Source organism: Schistocerca serialis, chromosome 4, assembly GCF_023864345.2.
Source record: "Schistocerca serialis cubense isolate TAMUIC-IGC-003099 chromosome 4, iqSchSeri2.2, whole genome shotgun sequence".
NCBI classification, from domain to species: Eukaryota; Metazoa; Arthropoda; class Insecta; order Orthoptera; family Acrididae; genus Schistocerca; species Schistocerca serialis.
Genome location: NC_064641.1, coordinates 484,297,894 through 484,320,954, shown reverse-complemented (window position 1 = coordinate 484,320,954; position 23,061 = coordinate 484,297,894). Strand labels below are relative to the sequence as shown.

The 23,061-nt window shown below is 43.3% G+C and overlaps 1 protein-coding gene across 1 annotated transcript; it reads left to right on the top strand.

Moving 5' to 3' along the window:
- The first annotated feature begins 16,512 nt into the window (after window positions 1-16,512).
- On the top strand, window positions 16,513-22,261 carry LOC126475182 (cuticle protein 70, isoforms A and B). The gene is made up of 2 exons (XM_050102823.1): window positions 16,513-16,650; window positions 21,869-22,261. The coding sequence occupies exons 1-2, from the start codon at window positions 16,639-16,641 to the stop codon at window positions 22,172-22,174; spliced, it is 318 nt and encodes a 105-aa protein (XP_049958780.1). The 5' UTR covers window positions 16,513-16,638; the 3' UTR covers window positions 22,175-22,261.
- The last annotated feature ends 800 nt before the right edge of the window (window positions 22,262-23,061 follow it).

Here is a 23,061-nt window from a genome sequence, read left to right as displayed (position 1 = left end):
GGAAACTGCTCTTGAAGCAGCGGGTACCGTTTTCCGTGTGGCGTAATTTCCGTACCAGAGATCTGGCTGAGGGAAAGGAAGATTTGATCTTACTGTCCTGTCGATGCTGATGTCACAAGTGACGGTCCGCAAGTTCGATCCGGGCTAAGGTGGGGCGGCTAATCGACAGCAGGATTCCTCAAGAAATCGTCGCTTAGTTCACTTAAAGTAGTTTATAACACAGCTTTTCAAACTTTTTCGTCTGCGACCACTTTCGCACAGCGTATTTCTTCGCAATTTCCCCTCACTATCACAAATGTAATTATACTAACAGTGTGTACTTACAACCAGTACTATAGAATGTAATTTTCACTCTTCAGCGGAGTGTGCTCTGATACGATACTTCCTCGCCGATTAAAATTGTGTGCCGAACAGAGTCGACCTCGCAACCTTGGCTTTTCGCGGGCAACTGCTCTACCACCTTAGCTACCCAAGCACGACTCACAACCCGCCCTCACAGCATTACTTCCGCTAGTACCTCATCTCTTACCTTCCAAGCCTCACAGATGTTCTCCCACTTGGGTAGCTCATTTGGTAGAGCATTTGCCCCAGAAAGTCAAAGGTCCCGAGTCGAGTCTCGACCCTGGAAACGGTTTTAATCTGCCAGGAAGTTTCAACGTTTACTGTAGATTCCACACACAGTTTTCTGCATGTATTCTAACGCTCTTCAGTGATTACCACACTGGTCTCGCATTCGGGAATACGTCGTTTCAAACCCGAGTCCCGCCATCCTGATCGCTTCAGGTATGGTTTCCTTCCCCATCCTTCCCTAATCCTATGGGACCAATGACCTTGCTGTTTGGTCCTTTCCCCCAGATCAACGAACCCACCAGTCTAACGCTCTTTTTTTATAAAACGGTGATTAAATAAATTCTGTGAACAATATCTGAGATAAATATATCGTTGAACGACCATGATTAAAACTATAGACTGAAACGCCAATAATGTAAACGAATAAAAAGAAAAAAATAATAAAATGTTAAAAAGTATACAATTAATTAACGTTCTATTTGAATGTAAAAAAGGATATTTTACTGAAAGGAAGAAAAAAGATAAATTTAACTTTAATGCGATCGACGTAACTGCTGATTCCGACATAATAACTCCCTGCCTGGCTTAATATCCATAACAATGCCATTCGACTGTACTTCACTTTTTACTGTTGGTCTATAGGCACTCACGATGTTGTGAAAACTTGAGCACTGTCTTGATACAATGAATTGTCCCACAAATAAGTGGTAGCAAATGACAGAAGAACCGTCATTGCTAAATCCGATGTTACGAGAAATTCCATAAGGCTTTTTTCTTGTAAGTTCAAGTTTTTTTATTTGAGTCACATGGCGGTTTTCCAATTTTTATTGAGATTTTAGCCAGATAGGCTTCGCGTCTTTCATTCTTATGGCAAAATTGCCCTGTATCCAGTAACACTATTATAGTTAAGTCATAGTAGCTTATACTTTTAGAAACTATTTTCCATACATTCTGAATATGTCAATATTTTAACTGTGCAAACTATTTGTTCATGTCACGTTTTCTGTCGGATATAGTTGGGAAACTCGACGAGCTAATATGGCTCTCTGGGGAGAGATCTTGAATATCTTTACACTGAAACTTATAATTCAAGTTTTTACGAAGAAAGTAAATATTAGGAAGCATTAGGTAGAAAATAAATCGTTTGAAACGTATTTATGTGTAGATCCTACTCTGAGATGAACAGGTTGGCACAGGAAAGGAACTCGTACCGGGCCGTTTCGGATGAGTCAGATAACTGATGACCCAAAAAAATGTACTTACTAATCTTGGATTTTGTTCACAGGCGGTTTTTATTCGCGTTACTTCGTGTTCAGATGGGGTAGTTTCTTATACAAATTCTTAAACAGTTCCCCACGCTATACTTTACTGTTCTCTGATGATTCTCACTTGCCTAGCAGTGTTTGATGTTTGCGCATTTGCTTTTATTTAGGAAAGAAGCTTGAAAACTATATGTGGAAATGGAAGTAAATGTGTGTAAGTGACGTAGGTGACGGGATACTGGGAGAAGAACTGGACACAACATTGAAAGCCTGAAGCCGAAGTCGAATCAAGGCACCTTGAGTAGACCACATGCCCTCAAGACTTGCACTTCACGGCCGAACTTAATCGGACGGGGCCTCCCGGCTAACGGTGCAATACGCTCATATCATTACCATCCTTTTGGCAGTCCTGACAGGAGTACAGGTTTTGAAACTGAATGGGTAGACAGAAAAAATATTAACCCACAACAGCGTATTTCGAGTTATTACCTATCACAAGGCGGATGAAATTCAAACACAAAAGCGGAAATACAATAAGACAAGCAGTTTGTATAGTATATATAGTGTTTTTTAGCGATACGTAGAGAACTACTTGTAGCCATCATGTTGTGCACTCGAAAACACAGCAGTTTGTGTGATCAAACTACTCAAAAATGTTCAAATGTGAGTGAAATCTTATGGGACTTAACCGCTAAGGTCATCAGTCCCTAACGTACACACTACTTAACCTAAATTATCCTAAGGACAAACACACCCACCCATGCCCGAGGGAGGACTCGAATCTCCGCCGGGACCATCAAACTAATCCTTACTAAACTGAGGGTTAGCACATCCTTCCGCCAACGCCTTCAGTTCTGAAGTTTTAGATATAACATACTGGGAGCGAAAGATTTCTACAACTTGCACAGAAGCCATACTGCTGTTGAGTCAAATGTCATGAAATGGAAGCAGTAGTTGAAAAGGAAGTGAATCAAGATTGAAGCCAATAACCCAAGTTATTCAATCTGTACACAAAGAAACAAGTAAATGAAATTAATGAAACCTTTGGAGAAAGGATTAGAGTACGGGGAAGAGAAATAATATATTTAAGATTTTCCCGACGACATTATAACTCTTTCACACAGGGAAAAGAACTTGAAGCAACTATTGAACGAATTGTATAGTGCCTTGCGTAGCAATTACAACATAAACATTAACCAAAGGAAGCAAGAGTAATGGATCCCCAAGTTTTAAAATGATCAAGGAATCAATCTTTGTTAGAGTGTTTAGCACCTTTTCGAATCTCCTTTACTTTATCAGATCACCACTCCTTCAACCTGATTTTCTTCTTGGCGAAGAGTAAGTTGCCACATGGAGCTACGTATGACGAGTTCACTGAGTGGAGAACTGTCATATTGTTTTTAGTCAACAATTATTGCGTAACGTAGGACCTATACGGTCATGGATTGTCGTGGTCGATAACCGTGTGACCTAGAGGAACGAAACATTTATGAACAATCCTGCCAGTATCAAAAATAGGGATCATAGGGATCAACAAAGGCTTAATATTACTCATGTCGTGTTGTTCTAAGAGGAGGTGAAGAAAGTCTCTTCCATTGCGACGATCGTTGCTTAGTTTCAGAGTCATAGCCGCAAATTCAGCTTTCATCACCGGTGACAACCTTCGTATGGAAGTTTGTGTCAATTTGAAGCAGTTGTCCAAGTTCTCTGCAGGTTTGCCAACAATGCTACTCCTTACTAACTTGAAGTATTCGTGACACAATCTTCAACGCAGGTCTCCTCCTCCTCCTCATCATCATCTTCTTCTTCTTCCTTATCTTTTCTCGTTTATTCTCCGAAATCGGCGTTGTTGTATGGGTTGTGTCAATGTTAGTAATAGATTGTGACCGGACGCCCTACCTTACAGCACCAATCACCCTGGGATGGAATCTGTGTATTCCATCTGTCTGTGTCTAGGTTTAATGTCATCGTCAAGCGTAAGATGGTTTTATAAATGTTTGCGTAGCGTCTAGCTGAGGCTTGACATGGATATCATCTAGTTATTTTCCTAATTTTGTCTAGGAAACCGCCTAAAAATCAGATCCAGGATAGTCGACTCACCAGCCCCCGTCTTTAATCCGCGAGACGGATTAGACTTTTTTTTTTAAGTAAGCTGAACTATGCTACACGAAAACAATTGCACCCTAGTGAGGACTTCAAGATTGTTTTCTCGAAGAACTGGATTCCATTGAGTCCACGATCATGTCCTGATTGTCCTGTACGTTGTTTTCCAGATTTAGTTGACGATTTGGGCTTCTCGTAACTCGCCACTCGCCTGACGGTGCATACTTGAATTTGCATAATGGCGAAGGTAATCTCCTACTTTTTTTTAGAATTAAAATCAAATGGCACTACACCAATTAAACAGAAATGGTGGTTCCAGGCATGCGTGTTGCCCCAGAGCTGAAATATGCCTTTACATTTCTCCAAAAACGAAACAAATTCTAAAGGCACTAACAGTGCGCCGTGCACTCATAAATGAATAAGCTTTCTGAAGATTTAAACATGGGCGTTATGTGAATGAAAAGAATGTTAATGATACATATCTTCCTTTTAGGATAAGAATGCATGTCTTAAATCAAATTCCTTATAAGTGCGAGAGGACAGTAAGATACGACTACGTACGTAGACGGCGTTCTGTGCTTTGTCATGTTAAGTTCATTAACCAATAGGTTGAATGTCGTTTCTGATTTGGATAAACAGTTTTTCCAAAGCTATATTGTTATCAGTCGTACGGTTCATGATGGCAAGATTATGTCGAGTCCATTGCCATACCCTGTTAGTAGCGCCGCAAGTAAAACGGTGAAATACACTCCTGGAAATTGAAATAAGAACACCGTGAATTCATTGTCCCAGGAAGGGGAAACTTTATTGACACATTCCTGGGGTCAGATACATCACATGATCACACTGACAGAACCACAGGCACATAGACACAGGCAACAGAGCATGCACAATGTCGGCACTAGTACAGTGTATATCCACCTTTCGCAGCAATGCAGGCTGCTATTCTCCCATGGAGACGATCGTAGAGATGCTGGATGTAGTCCTGTGGAACGGCTTGCCATGCCATTTCCACCTGGCGCCTCAGTTGGACCAGCGTTCGTGCTGGACGTGCAGACCGCGTGAGACGACGCTTCATCCAGTCCCAAACATGCTCAATGGGGGACAGATCCGGAGATCTTGCTGGCCAGGGTAGTTGACTTACACCTTCTAGAGCACGTTGGGTGGCACGGGATACATGCGGACGTGCATTGTCCTGTTGGAACAGCAAGTTCCCTTGCCGGTCTAGGAATGGTAGAACGATGGGTTCGATGACGGTTTGGATGCACCGTGCACTATTCAGTGTCCCCTCGACGATCACCAGTGGTGTACGGCCAGTGTAGGAGATCGCTCCCCACACCATGATGCCGGGTGTTGGCCCTGTGTGCCTCGGTCGTATGCAGTCCTGATTGTGGCGCTCACCTGTACGGCGCCAAATACGCATACGACCATCATTGGCACCAAGGCAGAAGCGACTCTCATCGCTGAAGACGACACGTCTCCATTCGTCCCTCCATTCACGCCTGTCGCGACACCACTGGAGGCGGGCTGCACGATGTTGGGGCGTGAGCGGAAGACGGCCTAACGGTGTGCGGGACCGTAGCCCAGCTTCATGGAGACGGTTGCGAATGGTCCTCGCCGATACCCCAGGAGCAACAGTGTCCCTAATTTGCTGGGAAATGGCGGTGCGGTCCCCTACGGCACTGCGTAGGATCCTACGGTCTTGGCGTGCATCCGTGCGTCGCTGCGGTCCGGTCCCAGGTCGACGGGCACGTGCACCTTCCGCCGACCACTGGCGACAACATCGATGTACTGTGGAGACCTCATGCCCCACGTGTTGAGCAAATCGGCGGTACGTCCACCCGGCCACCCGCATGCCCACTATACGCCCTCGCTCAAAGTCCGTCAACTGCACATACGGTTCACGTCCACGCTGTCGCGGCATGCTACCAGTGTTAAAGACTGCGATGGAGCTCCGTATGCCACGGCAAACTGGCTGACACTGACGGCGGCGGTGCACAAATGCTGCGCAGCTAGCGCCATTCGAAGGCCAACATCGCGGTTCCTGGTGTGTCCGCTGTGCTGTGCGTGTGATCATTGCTTGTACAGCCCTCTCGCAGTGTCCGGAGCAAGTATGATGGGTGTGACACATCGGTGTCAATGTGTTCTTTTTTCCATTTCCAGGAGTGTAGAGTCTCAGACTGCTGACAGTCCAATCATTGGTTGGTATTTGACAAGCCGATCCTGAAGAGACGCTCATTTGTGCTTATGGCGTTGTATGAAGCGTAATACCACGTAGCTATTAGGTGTGACGGTAAGACTGTAACATGAATGTATCGGCAAACTGCACTCCAAGTGATTGTGGGGAAGTTCTTCGCTAATTTGCTTATACACTTATCTTCCGCCACCACTTTATAAATTTCCTTACTGGTGTAATTCCTTACCGTTTGTCTGATGTAGCTGTTTTCAATAATATATGTTTTAATATGCAACAACCTATAATTAATATGGCCGACCATAACTGGCACCCTGTTGTCTCGAGGGGACAGCGCATTCACAACGTAAGCTGTGAGATTTTCATCATCTGCTTCTAGTGCCTTTGGCGTCCTAGATATCAATATAACACTGCATTTTTATCTAACGTTAGTGTGACCTAAACCATCTTATGTTTAAGGAAGGGTTATGGTTTGATAATCATACCTAAGGACTCGCCCTTTCCATATGAACTACGCTAGAGGAGATCGTTTCCCTTATTGTTGGAGGCAAAGGGAAAATACTTGCGAGGTAGTACATCTTAGGAAGTATGGAAGTATACCGAGATTTATCAGCGTGTTTTTTTTTTTTTTTTGTATCACATATAGAGAATGGGTGGAACTCTCTCTTAATACCGCTCGGAGACCGTTGAGCTCCATTTTCCAATTCCATTTCCAAATGTCTTGATAAGACATTTGCCAAACCGTATCCCCAGAAGTTTGATGTTATCTACTTGTTCAACTGGCCCTGATTCAACGAATCCTATCACTCTGCCTACGTGTAAAATGCTTGGTTTATCTACGTTAACTTTATCTCCAGAACAAGAACTATATGTTTGAATCGCATCCTGTATCTTCATAACATCTACTGGATCAGTCACGTACACGGCCAGGTCATTAGCGCAGCATCCACATACATATCTGTTGCCTTCAATTTTCAATTCCAGGGAACCTGACAGGTAATGATCATAGAAGAGACTCGATTGATAACGAGAACAGCGGCATCGATAGGGGGCAGCCTTGTCGTATCGACCCGAGGATGGGAATTCTTGCTGCGCATTGTCCATTGACAAGAATTCTTGAAGTTACGTGAGTGTGTAATCGCCTGATGATAATGACAAAAAATGACTTAGTTTCGATTTTTGATCTGACACGTAGCAGGTAGTTGTGACGGACCCTGTCAAATGCTTTGCCCATTTCTAACCACGTGATGGCCGCTCTGCAGTTGGATGGTGAGGCGACGGCCGTTACATACCGGTATTCCTCCAGTGCTTGTATTGTCCTCCTCGGGACGGCACACCTCTGATATTGACCGATGAGGCTACCAGCAATTGTGTTCTCTCGAAGAAGCAGTACCCTAACAAATAACTTGAAGTCAGCATTGAGGAGCTATATAGGACGCATGGTTTGCAAACCATTAGTACTTCCACTTTTAGGAACCAACACTATGAGCCCATCTAAAAACTGACAGGGAATAGTGGCATTTTCTTCATTCGTCATAGTCGGGTAAAGCAATTTATAAAGGGCGCACAATTGTCGTAGTCACTAGCGCCCCCTTCAGCATACAGTCTCGTAAAATAATCATAGGCAGACTTATTGATGTCCTGTTGGTGGATAAGTTGTCTTCCACCATCATTTCGGACGGAACTTATTTGCAGGCAGTGTCCTCTTTTGAATTCGGCAAGAAGGTAGAAAAGCACAGTTTTTTTATCCTCAATTCCACTGTTGTCTCTGGATCTTATTTTTAACTTCCTCTAGTTATTGGCGTTTCAGAGCAGTTATTTTGACCTTGATCCGTTTTATTCTCATGATGTGACGTTGTACATTGGCAGTCCCTGCGTATAGTTCTCTTAGACACTGCAGGTACAGTTCTATTGTGTGTCTTTCCCACCGCTTCTTTTCAAAAGCGTAGCTTTTGAGTAAATATCGTATTTTAGGTTTTGCGTGTGTTACCCACCATTCCATCTTAGTTCTGTAGCACATTTCCCAACATTGCTTTAACCCGTGCTCCAGCCCAGTGTTCATCAGGTGTGAGATACTGAATTTCCAGACACCCCTAAATGTCCTTTTCCTTGGCATATCAATCTTAGCCACAACTACCAAATCAGGAACCGGACTTTGGAACACTCTTCTTCAAGAAACCAGAGATATTTAGTTCTTTCCAAGCATCAGAAGACAGTTAATGGCCCACCTTCTATCACAGTAGCCATCTCTCCCATATGTATTAGTCTGCAGCTCACTCTCGTCAGTCCCCCCTCCCCCACAACTGTTCCCTCCCCCGTGTTGGCAGAGTTCTTTCTTTCAATACTGTTCCTTCTTTATAGCCACAGTCACTGATATTTCAATCTTCACGTCTTTCTTTATTCCTTCCGCTTCTGTAATACTAAACATGTACTCAGATATACTGCACTAATCTATATCATTCTTAATACCCTTTGCTATTATTGTCACTATTATTATTATCATTGGCAACTATTATATTCATGCCTGTTACTGCTGTCAACTATTATTGTATTTATGTCTACTATTACTATTATTATTATTATCATTCCTGTGAATGTTTTTGTAATATCTTTGGTATGTATTGTTCCAGGTCAGATGTAAGAGATGACCTTAAGGCGCTGATCTGGTCAAGCTAATTAGGCAATAAATAAATAAAGCGTTATCTGTAACAGCTTGTTTGAACATTTTGTGCATTCCAGCTGCTGTTTCCACAAGGTTAAATCAAAACTTTATATAGGCACACTGCTCTTCCATGTTAGCCACCACAAAACTGCAAATTCACGGAAACACAACAGAAATATGCTGACCAACAGCAAACAAGATCACTCAGCTCACGGTCACTTCCTACATTCAATCAAGAAGGACACGCAGGGACAAAACTAATGGTATTTTAGTGCAGACGTACCCACTTGCAATCAGAACTCAAATTTCGGGTATTTTTGGACAACGCCTCGTAACTGATGACGACAGAAGCAAATGGGAAATAAAATGCATGCAGGCAACAGCAAGAAACGCCTTTCGGATATATAACATTTTAACATTGGCCTTAAATTTAAGTGTTACGGCATCGTTTCTGGAAGTATTTGTCTGGATTGTAACGTTATTTGAAAATGAAACGTGAACAATAAATAGCATGAACAAGATTCTTTTGGAATGTCTGCCCGACAACATTTCCCGCCATCGACTGTAGTTATTTTCGACTACTGAATAGTCTAACACGGAAATTGTCGTTTCAGAAACCTGGAACGGCGTGGTGCCTGCCCAAAGAAATGTGAGGTAACATAAGAATGTTTAACGCTTTAAGCGACGTAAGGTTTTTTTCAACATAACAAATAAATACATGTCAGTATATTCTCTTTTGGAACAGCAATGAATAAACCTGCTCAATTTATTATTTGTTTTTAAGACAATCATGAGGCATGCAGTGCTAAATACTCATGTCAATGAGGCTGGAGGAAAAACATTTATACTTGGTAATTGGAGTTGTGTAGCAGGGATATATATGTTTATCAGTGTCATTTCAAGGGTTAAACTTGGCAAAAAGAAGAAATACACTATCTGGTCAAAATTTTCTGGACACCTATCACTGGGGCCTATGCTTCGTCTTTATGAGAGCTTCAACTCTGCTGCGGAAACTTTCAGTGAGGTGTCTGAATGTCTGTGGAGGAATAGCAGCCCATTTTTCTTCAAGTGCCTTGGCCGAAGAAGGTGTAACTAGGCTGTTTAGGTTTTTATGCTGGTAACGCCACGTAGCGCTCAATATGAAAATCACTGGCTGTTCTGTGTGCTGTCTGTGGCTGGTTGGCATTGTTGTAATTTGCTATCGTAGTTAGAAAAATTATACATGACTGTGCTTAAACTGACACACAATATTTTTAGCGCAACGGAATCTGACTTTCAATAATCCCTGCAAAAGAATGGCCCTGACTAACGTTAACCTATACCTTTCACGAATCACTTACCTCACAAAAATCTTCGTTACTCGAACTACTGCAATACAGCGAGCGCCACTACTGCCAGCTAAATAAAAGATTCAAACTACTGAAGGCACTAACTACTGATAGGCATAGTTAGCAAATGAAAGATTTTGATGGAGAGCAAACAATGTATTTGACTTAATAGTGTTCAAAAGACATTATATATATATATATATATATATATATATATATATATATATATATATATATCAGTCCATGATATCCAGTATTACAAATTTACTCTTTCTGAGGGACACACGTCCAGATCGTCCTCTCTCAAAATTCCACCATCTCTCTCCCCACATCCACCACTGCTGGCGGCTCACCTTCAACTGCGCAACGCCACGCGCTGTTACAGCCAACTGCCCAACACTACAATAGCAAATTACAACAATGCCAACCAGTCACAGACAGTACACAGCACAGCCAGTGATTTTCATATTGAGCGCTACGTGGCGTTACCAGCATAAAAACCTAAACAGCCTACTTACAAAGGTAGTGTTATTGGACGTAGGGGTCTGGAGCTAAATCAACGTCCTAACTTAGGCCAAATCAGTTCCATTCACTTCAGGACTGAATGTGGGTAGACCAGCCCGTTACAAGAATTGTACTGTGCACAAATCATTGCCTCATAGATGCTGCTTCATCATGAGGTCCGATGTCGAGTTAATAGAAACAGTTATCATTCCCTAACAATTCCTCTCTTGTACGCAGTACACAATGCTGTAAAATGCGATCGTATCTTCCACATTTAGTATTTTCTGAAGCGCAGTAAGGCGACCACACCTTAATCACGAAAACCACTCCCACCCCGTAATACGACCTCCTCTGTACTCTTGATACTACACATGATGGTAGTAACGTTGCCCAGGCCTTCGCCAAACGTAAACCATTCCGTCAAATTGTCAGAGGGTAGTGCTTCATTCGCCACTAAAAATTATTCGGTTTCAGTCTCCACAGTCCAGTGGCGTCACTCTTTCCACTGTCTCAAGTATTGCTTACCACTGCCTACAGGAATGTGTGGCTTATGAGGAACTGCTCGACCACGCGATTCTTGTACAGCCACACCCCCTGTACGTCAGCATATGAGGTCGGCCTGATCTTGGTTTAGCTGCAGCTTTTCCTTCGAGTTTCCACTTAATCACATCACCAACAGTCCAAACAGGCGGCTAGAGAAGCATTTAAATGTTCCTAATGTATGTATTACTCAGGTGACATCCAATGACTAGTCCCCATTCGATGTCAATGAGCTCTCCTGACGGCCATACTGCTTCTGTCTACTGCTCCTTCTTTTCCCTCTGCTTATTCTGTATTTTCACAAGGTCAGCTTGTTAATATGGACTTAACAATGTTGATGGTAGAGGGTGGCCGGATGCCCTTAGTGTCACCACCTATCTCCGCTATCACCCTTCCCCCCAGCAGGGAATTTGTGTACCACATCTGTCTGCGTCTAGTGTTAAAAACCATGTGAAATTGTGTGGGCGTTTTCCAAATATTTGCAAATCGTGTAAGTGAGGTAGGACGCGGGTGCCAGCCCGGCATTCACATCGTCTGAAGTTGGAAACCGCTTAAAAACCACCGCATACAAGCTGGCGTGCACACCGACCCTAGTAGGTAATCGGCTGGGCGAATCCAATTCGTGGCCGGAGTGCCTCTCCGAATACCGGAGGCAGTGTGCTAATCCCCAGCAATCCAGGTGGGTCCGTTACTGCTTGTCTACTGACAACAGGTGTCCCTGCCTCATTTGGTACTGGCGCATCCTCCTTTCGTGACATCTAGTAGTCTATTAAGCATTACATTGAGATGTTTGGATACTTTTGATCAGATAGTGTACGTTGCAGCAGCCATGCAAAGAAAGAGAAACTTGCACGCGATGGACTATCGGAGCAGAGATACATCAAACTTTTCATTCCACATTGCTTCTGCAAATACTAGGAGAAATACTTTACGAATGCTTTATTTTCTCAATTTCCTTTGGAACTCAATCAATACAAATGTTTTTCATTTAGACTGATACAAGACCTTTGTACTGCATTTTATTTTCACAACTGGCTGGATACTGAATTAGAATTTTTGAATTGGAAGTGATTTACGACTTTTAACTGTGAAGTCATAAATGGGAGTTAATGAAATACTTTTACGACCAACTGCCGAGCAGACACCATCAAACATATATGAAATAAACTTTCCGGAAATTTAATAGTAAATGTTCTTAGTTGTATTTTCTTCTCAGTGCCAAGTATTTTCCCTTGGTGGGAGGACTGGACTGGGGTCCCCTGAGCCTCGTGATGCGAACTGGGGAACTAACTGAGTGAGAAGTAGGGACTCCAAGGTTTAGAAAGCCGACAATGGCCAGTAGAGCGGTGTGCCGACCCGAAGAAGGCGGGAGGGCGCCCGCGCTCCTGTGTATGCGTGTGTGTGTGTGTGTGTGTGTGTGTGTGTGTGTGTGTGTGTGTGTGTGCGTGTGCGTGTGCGTGCGTGTCTGTAGGTGTATGTGTTTGTGGATTTAAGACGCTCAATATCGTGGTTATTAGAGGCCTTGCCAAAGAGTCACATTCAGTTAAAATTACAATCATTTTAATTTCCACTTACATTCACTTACCTAATCATGAAACATGTAAAATTTCAAATTTCCCAGGAAGACGTCAAAGATGTGAAGTTTATTTAAGTGCAATACAGTGAAATACGTTTACAATGCCGCATTCCAATTATAAAATAACAATAAAATATAATTTTAAGAGTATCTGTGATTTTACTCTTCAATGGATTACAAAGTTCTCCAACAGAAAGATTTTAATTAAGTCTTAAACTCCACCCTTTATCGGCAACATATTCACTGAGCTCTGATTGATTGTTGGAATCTTGTGTATCCAATTATTTACCCCTTTACCCCTCTGTGTACCAAATTTAACCGTTAAACAGTGAACACATGGTGTGTCGTGGGGCGATCACTCTGTTTTTAAAAAAGTTGAAAAGCCACAATCGCTTCAATATCGTTTACTAGATGACCGGTTTCAGCACTCTGAAAGTGCCATCATCGGATCTGAAACGTTATAAATGTTAATCCACGTTTCAGATCCGATTATGGCACCTTCAGAGTGCTGAAACCAGTCACCTAGTAAACGTTATAAATGTTAATCCACGTTTTAGACCCGATGATGGCACCTTCATAGCGCTGAAACCGGTCATCTAGTAAACGATATTTAAGCGATAGTGGCTTTTCAATTATTTTATTAACCGTTAAAGGTTCTGTTTGGTCCTGGTATTATTTTAGTGCTGTTCTCTAGTTTTGAAAAAAGGAAAATGTTCGTGATAACAAAGGACATTAATTAATATAAATGTTGTGAATTTGTAGTCAAAATGCATAGCTTTTGGAAGGGTTCTACACAATATTGCCTAGAATTATGCCATAGGTATATATAATTCTTACAACAAGCTTCTGTATTTTAAAAATACTGTCCCTTTAAGTTGCATTTCACCAGAAAATGATTCCATAAACATCGGCAAATGTAAATATGTAAAATAAACCAATTTCTTCATTTGAATCACATTTAACAATAATCAACAGCATAGTAAACCTATACGATCTAAGGCGCTTAATTCTATACAGGGTTTTCCAATTAAGATTTTGATCAACCTGCAGTCCCAAAACCTTAACACTTTATACTACTCGTATTTCATTGTTTGAGAAATCCATTTTTACAACCTGCTAAGTTCTGTGACAGGCACCGAATCTACAGGGTGACAGTCATTGACCTATGTGAAATAAAATCGTCATAACTTCTGAACGGTTTGCGTTAGGACGTTCGGACTGCATGGTTGGCCGCGAGGCATGATGGGAATTAGTATGGGCTGTTTTGTTTGGTTTAGCAACGAAATCGACTTTCAGATGGGTTTGTCAATAAGCAAAACTGTCGCATTTGTGGGCTGAGAATCCGCATTTAGGGATCGAGAAGTCCCTTCAGCCGCAACGAGTGACTGTGTGGTGTACAATGTCCAGTAACGAAATAATCGGTGAGATATTCCTTGATGGCACGGTGACTACCGAACGGTACGTGAAGGTTTTGGAAGATGATCTCAGTCCCATTATCGAAAGTGACCCTGATTTCGACAAAATTTGGTTCATGCAAGACAGAGCTCGACTCCCATCGAAGCAGGAGAGTGTTTGATGTCCTGGAGGGGCACCTTGGGGACTGCATTCTGGCTCTGGGTTCGCCACGATAGGCCGCCATATTCTCCGGATCTGAACACATGCGACTCCTTTTTGTGGGACTATATTAAAGACAAGGTGTGCAGCAATAACCCCAGAACCACTGCCGAGCTGTAAAGAGCCATTCAGGAGCTCATGGACGGTATGGATCTCCTGACAGTTCAGCGTGTCAAGCAGAATTTCGCTATTCGTCTGCGCCACATCATCACAATGACGCCAGGCATACAGAACAAGTCATAACCTATTATGTTGAATAAAGTGTGTGCACAACGTAGTTTGTAATTAATTTAGGTTTTTACATATAGTTCAATAGTTATCACCCTGTTTCTGCCGAGTTCAAATGGCTCTGAGCGCTATGGGACTTAACATCTGATGTCACCAGTCATCTAGAACTTAGAACTACTTCAACCTTAACTAACCTAAGGACATCACACACATCCTTGCCCGAGGCAGGATTCGAACCTGCGACTGTAGAGCTCTCGCGAATCCAGACTGAAGCAGCTAGAACCGCTCGGCCACATCGGCCGTATGTGCCGAGTCTTGTGAAAATTTAATAATTATCCAATTGCCTTGAACCCTCTGCTGATATTTTCGAATATTTCATTAGCGATCTGTTTAGTATGGGGCTGATAGTTCTTTTATTCCTATACTTGTTTCATCTGCAAAAAGGACAAAATTTCCATTTTCTTGAACTGCAAGTGGAAGATTAATTGAGCCACTGAGAATCATATAGGCTCAAAGCACAGAAACAAAAGTTTTGAAAAAAATGGATATTTGTGAAAATCAAATTTATAGACAAACCACCACTCTCATACGTCTGAAATGTTTTTTAACAAATCCTCAAAATCGTAGGCCTCCTATAAAAAAGTAATACATCCGCTTTGTTACGAAATATTAATTAATATTTAAAATTATATTATTATGAATGTTAATTCACAAAATTTCCAATTAGAGGATAATGACAATCGTGTCCTTTTTATACTTGTTGAGTTTGTAATTAATGTGAAATAGAACCAGACCAAGAATAATGGATACTAAATGCTCCACACACACAGAGTTGTGAGATTTTCAAACACTCCATGATCCTCAATATCACAATTTTCAGTAACCCTCTGCTGCAGTTGTCCACTGAAGTGGGAAACTGTTAACATAATTTCATTGGAGTTCTTAATCAGCCCTGTGGCTGAGAATGCACTCTTGGCACAGTTCCAGCACGGAGCATCCACTGGTGTAGACTGGGTGCATTTGCAGCCTCAGGACTGATTGAAAACGCTAAAAAAAGGCATATGAGCAGCTGTCCACTGCTGTGGGTAACTGCATGGCAGGGTTAAGCACATTTTGTGGGTTCAGATTCAGACAAAACTGCAGGTATGCCTCCAATTATGAATATTAGTACTATGTACATGATGTAGATACTCAGTTATGTTTGCCAGCCGGAGTGGCCGTGTGGTTCTAGGCGCTGCAGTCAGAAACCGAGCGACCGCTACAGTCGCAGGTTCGAATCCTGCCTCGGGCATGGATGTGTGTGATGTCCTTAGGTTAGTTAGGTTTAATTAGTTCTAAGTTCTAGGCGACTGATGACCTCAGAAGTTAAGTCACATAGTGCTCAGAACCATTTGAACCATCAGTTACTTTGTCAACCATAGCTAACAATTGAGCTGTGCAGAGGGGCGAAATACTGCTTTGTTATTTGGGTCCTTGTGGCGGCGACTATCCAAGGAATCAATGAGACAGCTTTCGTGAGTGTTCATATAATTATACACTGTGGGGCTGCAGATAAAGATAAAACTGGTTCACCACAAGATCAATGCATGTTAGGAGCAGGCATACATGCCACAGTGTCAAAATCGATGACTTTGTAGTTTAGGCCCTTGTGGTACTCAGTACCTCATTTACCTATGTCAGAAAAAACAGAAGACCATAAATCGACCCCTGTGGGACGCCCTGTCTGATCGCTTCAAACAGCAGTGTAGTGTGTAGCTGCTGTGACAGCTGGTCTCTGCGAGTTGTGTGGATGCCCAGAAGGAGTGCATAGCGGCACGCGCCGTGCTGCCCCCGTAACGAGGCTCATTAAGAGATCGCGTCCGCCCCGGCCCAGCCGTGGTGGCACCGTGAAAGGAAAGCCTTGGCCATCGCCCGTCACCGCCGCCACTCGCCGCGCTCCAACCCCGGCCCTGGGCGACGCGCCGCTATAAAAGCGTCGCGCCTCAGCTCCGTCGGCACCGTTCGCTCACAGCCTCCTACAGTCCACCGTCTCCGACGCCACAACCCACTCCGACATCATGTACAAGCTGGTGAGTCCTACTCGCTACCTAATCATTAGTCGTGGCTCTACATCTCTGACTGTTTGTGATTAGTGGTCACATTCAGAGCAGGGCGTCTCGCAGATAAGTTGCGTATAGCACTTTCATTTTTAAAGAAATAGATGATGTTTTATGGGAGCAATAGTACATTGGATATGGTGAAGAGTACACAGTGGAAGTATTAGGTGGAGGTGGGGTACCATTTTTCCTGTAGCACTTGCTTGAGCATTTGTTGCTACTATGTAGTACAGGCTACTTATCTTCCAAGCACTGATAAAATAATTCTGTTGCCTTGGCATTCTCATTTCTCTTCATATTAAGTACCGTCCACGTACAAAACACTGGTAAAGCGTAACATCGCTACTGTTGTGCATTATACGGTCACTGTGAAATGTCGATCTCGTGAAATCGTTCTTTTCAATTCTGAGCGCACAGTGAACACGTAAAGATGCCTAGATAAATGCTACCTCCTACCAAGTGTGAGGGCCTGGTAATAAATTTCGCCTGATGCCTTGCAGCCCGCATAACATAACTGTCAAGCCTTATCTTCTTCATGACAATTCTCGGCTGAACTCTACGGGGTCAATGAAGATGCTCCTGCTGCGTTTTCTATGGGAAGGGTTTGATCACCCACAATACAGATCGTAACTGGCTCCCCTTGAGTTTCGTATCTGCCCACATGAATCGCTGGCATTTTGGCACAGACAACGAGCTGTAGACCAGCACAGAGAATAGGCGTAAAGCGTGGGTGGCTGCCTTCTGTGACGAGGGTCTTGAAAAGTTGGTACAACGCTACGGCAAATGTCTAAGTAGGAGCGGCGACTATGTGGAGAAGTGGCAGAAAGGTGTAGCTAACTGTTGCAAATAAAACATTTTTGACTTTCACAGTGCTTTCCATTTTGCGACCGATCGGACCTTACTTACCTAATAGACTGGTGCATATTGCCTCCATAGGATAAACTGCTGCTCTTCCACCTGAACTCTGAAATGCGTTACATCAACCTGTCAAAATTGTTTCGTTCATGCTTCAGTGCTTATGACATTTCAAGCTACTAAAGGAAACAAGGAATACTGCAAGAAGAATCATTGGAACACTAAACAGCCAGACTCATAAGCAGAATAATATCAAGACAATGATGAGTTAGGCCTATTACAGTACTCTACATTCTTGTAAGACACACTTGTTAACACAATGTTAGTTAGGTCTGTGCCAACTGGCAGCAATATACTCACTTTTATGACAATGTATCTCCCCATTTTCAAAAACTTTTCAAACTTACATATGTACAGTTGCCAGCATAGCGGAAAACTTGAGATACAACATTTCCACATGTCTCGATGAGAGAAATTTGTTAGTTAATGAACTGACTGGAAATGTGAAAAATTATTTTCGTTAAAAATTAAACCGCTGAAGTATGAGTCTAAACTCCCTGTTTCGGGATCCATTCCTCCACGTACAGCCACTTGCAGTCAAGTAATTCAATCGTTCCAGCACTGTACTCGTATTCCAGTCGAATTAGGGTTGATTAGCAGTCTACATTAATAGTTTAGACTGCTCCCGTAAATCGTTTCAAAAATTCAAATGGCTCTGAGCACTATGGGACTTAACTTCTGAGGTCATCAGTCCCCTAGAACTACTTAAACCTAACTAACCTAAGGACATCACACACATCCATGCCCGAGGCAGGATTCGAACCTGCGACCGTAGCGGTCGCGCGATTCCACACTGTAGCGCCTAGAGCCGCTTGGCCACTCCGGCCGGCTAAATCGTTTCAGCCGGTTACCTGGACGCTTCTTTCATGAGACTAAGATCCACTCTTCACTCTTCCTCCTCTAGCCAAAAGACTGCTTTACTTCTATCAGCATCTAGACAACGAGATATGAAACTGAAATCACCCTTTAGTTTGAGAAACTGTGGTGGTTGCGCTCGTATACATATTAAAAGGAGCTCATTATACGAATTAATAAGATGGTTCGAAATAGTTTCTAACGTGCCTGTCTAACATTCAACTGAACCAAGAATGTTTCATGGCTTCTGGCCACTGAAATTGATTCAAAAGTTTTTTTTTTTTCTCTCATGAGGCGCTATGCACGCGGTTTTCTTGTCGGTATGACGGTACGAAGATAAGGACAACATAACATCCTGTCTCCGAAGGATGAAAATCACCGACCCGGCCAGAAATCGAATCTGGACCAGTTCAGTTTGCGATCTGTCACGCAGGCCCTGCAGCTACCGAGGCGAACTTTCCTTAGAATCGTAGTTTTGTCGTTTGAGTCTTAGAGAAACGCCTGTCTTGCGACTGCCTCAGCAGGTACTCAATTAGACGCTCGTTGTTGCTGTTTTGGCGTGCTCTACTTTCATCACTGGAGAGCGGATGACGCGTGTTACGTGTAACCGTGGCGGTCGACAGTCGCACCACCGCCGGACAGCGGCAGCGCCGGCCGCTGTTACGTGAGTCGCGATTCCTCGGGCCGTTCCCCACCGTCGGAGCGCGGGGCAGAGGAGCTCCGACTGGCGGTAAGGCTCCTTTCACTGCCGCCGCGCGGCCTGCCCTGTGAGAACGACCGACATCATGGCGACAGCCACTCCCGCGTCTCTGTCTGTTCCTTGACACTAGCGTGGGAAGCCAATGGCTGCTGTATTTCTGGTAGAGATACACTATGAGAGCACCGCGTTTAACTTCATGCTCACTTGGAATGCGTGTTAATGACATTACGAACTGGGACCAGAGGACTATAAATTCGATTTCCCGATACCAAAATCTCACCAGGCTCAAACCGTTACTGTGCTAGGACGTAGTGCACAGACCGTAGAAATTAAGAAAACAGAAACAAATTTAACAGAAAGAAGAAGGACTAATTTTAGACTAACTATGTGTGTTGGTACTAAATACAGCAACAAACAGTTCGACAGCCTCGGCCAGCTGAGCAAGTACAATGTACACTGTTTGGTGTTGTAAAGCAGTTCACGTTGGAGATTCATCTGCATCTCTTGTAGTAGGGATAAAGCGCTAGGCACAGAAATATTTACAAGTCGTACTCCCCAGAAAAGCGATGTAAGCAAGGCTGTAAACATAGCCGGTGAAAGCCTACAGGCCGGCCGTGGTGGCCGAGCGGTTCTAGGCGCTACAGTCTGGAACCGTGCGACCGCTACGGTCGCAGGTTCGAATCCTGTCTCGGGCATGGATGTGTGTGATGTCCTTAGGTTTAAGTAGTTCTAAGTTCTAGGGGGCTGATGACCTCAAATGTTAAGTCCCATAGTGCTCAGTGCCATTTGAACCATTTTTTGAAAGCCTACATATTATTGTCAAATATCGATTAATTTCATAAACAAACTGAATGAAATATCTGGCACGTTGAGGAGCCCATCAAAGGCATAAAAGCTTATTTGAACGTCTCTTGATTGGACCATCGAAACTGGTACTTTATTTCCTCTTAACGTTCCGGATTTTATTGCCAGGTCTCTCCATTAATTGGAATGCTCAAATTTTTGTTTCTTGAAACTCGCCTTCCAAAGTCGACTGCACTCTATATAACGTCCTGAGACTTAAAATTCGCTTATCTCTCCCAGAATAGCATAAAACATTTTTGAAATAACTATAGACATTGCTGTTGCCTTTGGGTAAGAAGTGTAAATTATCAATAGTCCTTCTTGACCCTAGGCCAGTGAGTACGTCGTATAGGAAATAAGCCCCATCAGCAAGTTACTGTCGTTTATTGCTACTGGAGTACGCACCAAGGCCATCTACACCATCTTGTTTCGGTGCAATGTGAATCTGAAAGCTACCTATAACATCTCTATTTCCAGGGCATCCCTTCATTCTAAATTAATTATATACATTTTCCGGCTGTTTCTTTTCTCATCAAAGACTCCTATCGTAGCCGTGTCACTTGTGTCATGGGAGGCACTGCAGTGATCAAAGCAGTCCATTTAGCAAATACGTGATCCATCTGCTGGCAGTCACTGGTTTAGTTGTTCGTGATCCCAGTAAATCACTTGAAACGTATGACAGTTGCTGCTTACCGATCCCATATTGTGTCAGTCTCGTTTGCATTACTTCTTTGTTTCTAGAAATCCCGTCATTGAAGGAAATGAAAACCATATCACTGTAGCAATTACGTTCTGTCTCCTGCTCCACAAGTGTAAGTTTTCTCATTCCAAGTTTCTTGCAAAATTTTCCTTTATTCTTTACACACAAACAAAAGATTTAACAAAAAGCCTTGATGAATATGCTCATTTAAAGGCTTATATCACTGTGAAAACGCACATTTTGCAAGAGCAAATCGCTTTCCGATTTAGAGAGTGATTTGCTGTTTAGAGAAATAAAGCTGCGTACACAGCAACAATTGCTGCTTTTCCAGCTCCTAACAGCCCCTCAAAGAAGTAATTAGTGTGTGGTAAGAGCGCTGGGTTATTTTGAAAGCTTCTAACAATCAGTAGAGCTTCTGATAATACACAAAAAGCAAGGAAGTGTTGACTGTTATTGTTATTAACCAGGCGTATACCTGAAACGTGTGGATTATACTGAAAGTGCCTTCGTAGTTCGTGAAATATATTTCCTGACAATTCTTTGCCCAAGAGGGCGGGAGAGGAGAGGTGAAATTTTTTTTAAGGTTTCACGAGAAATGATTGTGGGTACACTTGTTACTAGTAAATATCAGTTACATATTCCGCCTTTCTTAAAACTGATACCTAATTCATTTGTCTGTCTCTGTGATTGAGACAGCATTCGACTTCGGTTTGTGAAGGTAATGTTTTTTCTAGGGATGGGGGTGGAAAGAAGCTGCTGCCCTTCACGTCTCCTGCTCGGTACGCCTTCGGCTTTGTAGTAATATAAAACATGAATATGTCTTTACTAACTTTTCGCCGTTTACCTTACAATCTTTATACTCTCACGATCATTTCGTACATGTTTTGTTCTTAACAAAATCACGCATCGTCCTTAATCCACTAAAGAAGAAATGATAAAAAAATGGCCTACACGACACACAGTGGCCGGTAAACTGACATTGGTTGTTGCTGCGGTCATACCTTACTGAGTGATTCGCGCCTCGGATTTAAGATCAATTGTCATTCCACTCTTCAATGGTGTATACCGATACTTTGAGAAGAGGGTTTCTGTGAGAATAAGATGATCGCGAACAGTGAACACCATGTACTGGCCGGCATAGGCTGTAGCTCACCGCTAATCGCCGCCTCCACTCACAGGTGATCCTGCTGTGCGCCGTGGCCGCCGCCCACGCCGGCTACCTGGGAGGCTACGCCGCCCCCGCCGTCGCGGTGGCGCCCGCCCCCGCCGTCGCCGTGGCGCACGCGCCCGCCGTGCCGGTGGCCACCTCCTACGCCAGGATCCACCAGGTGACCAACTCTGTGCCCGTGGCCGTCGCCGCCCCCGCCGTCGTCAAGGCTGCGGTGCCCGTCGCCGCCCCCGTCGTCGCCGCCGCCCCCGTCTTCGCCGCCCACGCACCCCTCGCTCTTGGCCACGGCTACGGATACGGCGGCTACCACGGCTAAGCTAACACCACCACCGGCAGGCACCGGGCCCGACTTCATCACGAGGCATTACTATTTAAATAAAAAGCATCACACATAAGCTACAAATGACTCTCTTATTACAACAACCTCATCCCTGATCTGCTTTACTGAAAGCGTCACGCCAATATACTTAGTGTTTATCCCTCAAGAGCTATATGGCATTAATAGTTATCTTTAAAAATCATGTAGGAGGGCAACAGTAATGGTATTGGAACTAATGAGATAACAGTCAACTCTGTGTATTGGAAAAAATAATGTTTACTTAAATCGTTGAAGATTTTGATCTGTAAGGCCACATTCTTTCCATAAAGCTACGAATGTCACAGTGAGCAAGGGCAACATACAAGACTTAAAAAAATAACGTGATAAAAATTATTTAATTCCACTAAATTGTATACCAACAGACAGATTAACGAGGTCTTGCAAAGTATTGCCAGAAAATAATCGGACATGAGTGTATCACCCACGAAATACACAAGGAATTCGTTGCAAATAAGCTAGATGGAACGTTACAAAGTAAAAGAGCCCTAGGAAGACAACGACTGGCAATTTTACATTATTAATGAGTTTAATTAAGCAAAACTGAAGAAGTTACCTTCTAATGGATCAGGGCCGAGAGCAGCCAATCAATCGAAAGATTGATGATGAAGAAGATGAAGCTACACCGCTTAGCCGCAAGCTAACGGAACCAGAGGTGACGAACAGTGGCGGATTTACGTATAGGCGCGCTAGGCACGGACCTAGGGACGGCACCTTAATGGGGGTGGCATTTTTTTCTCTCTACTCATTTCAACCATTTACGTTTTAAAATAACTGCGCTTACAAACGACAAAAAATTTTAATATTGTTGAACAACTTGCTAGTTT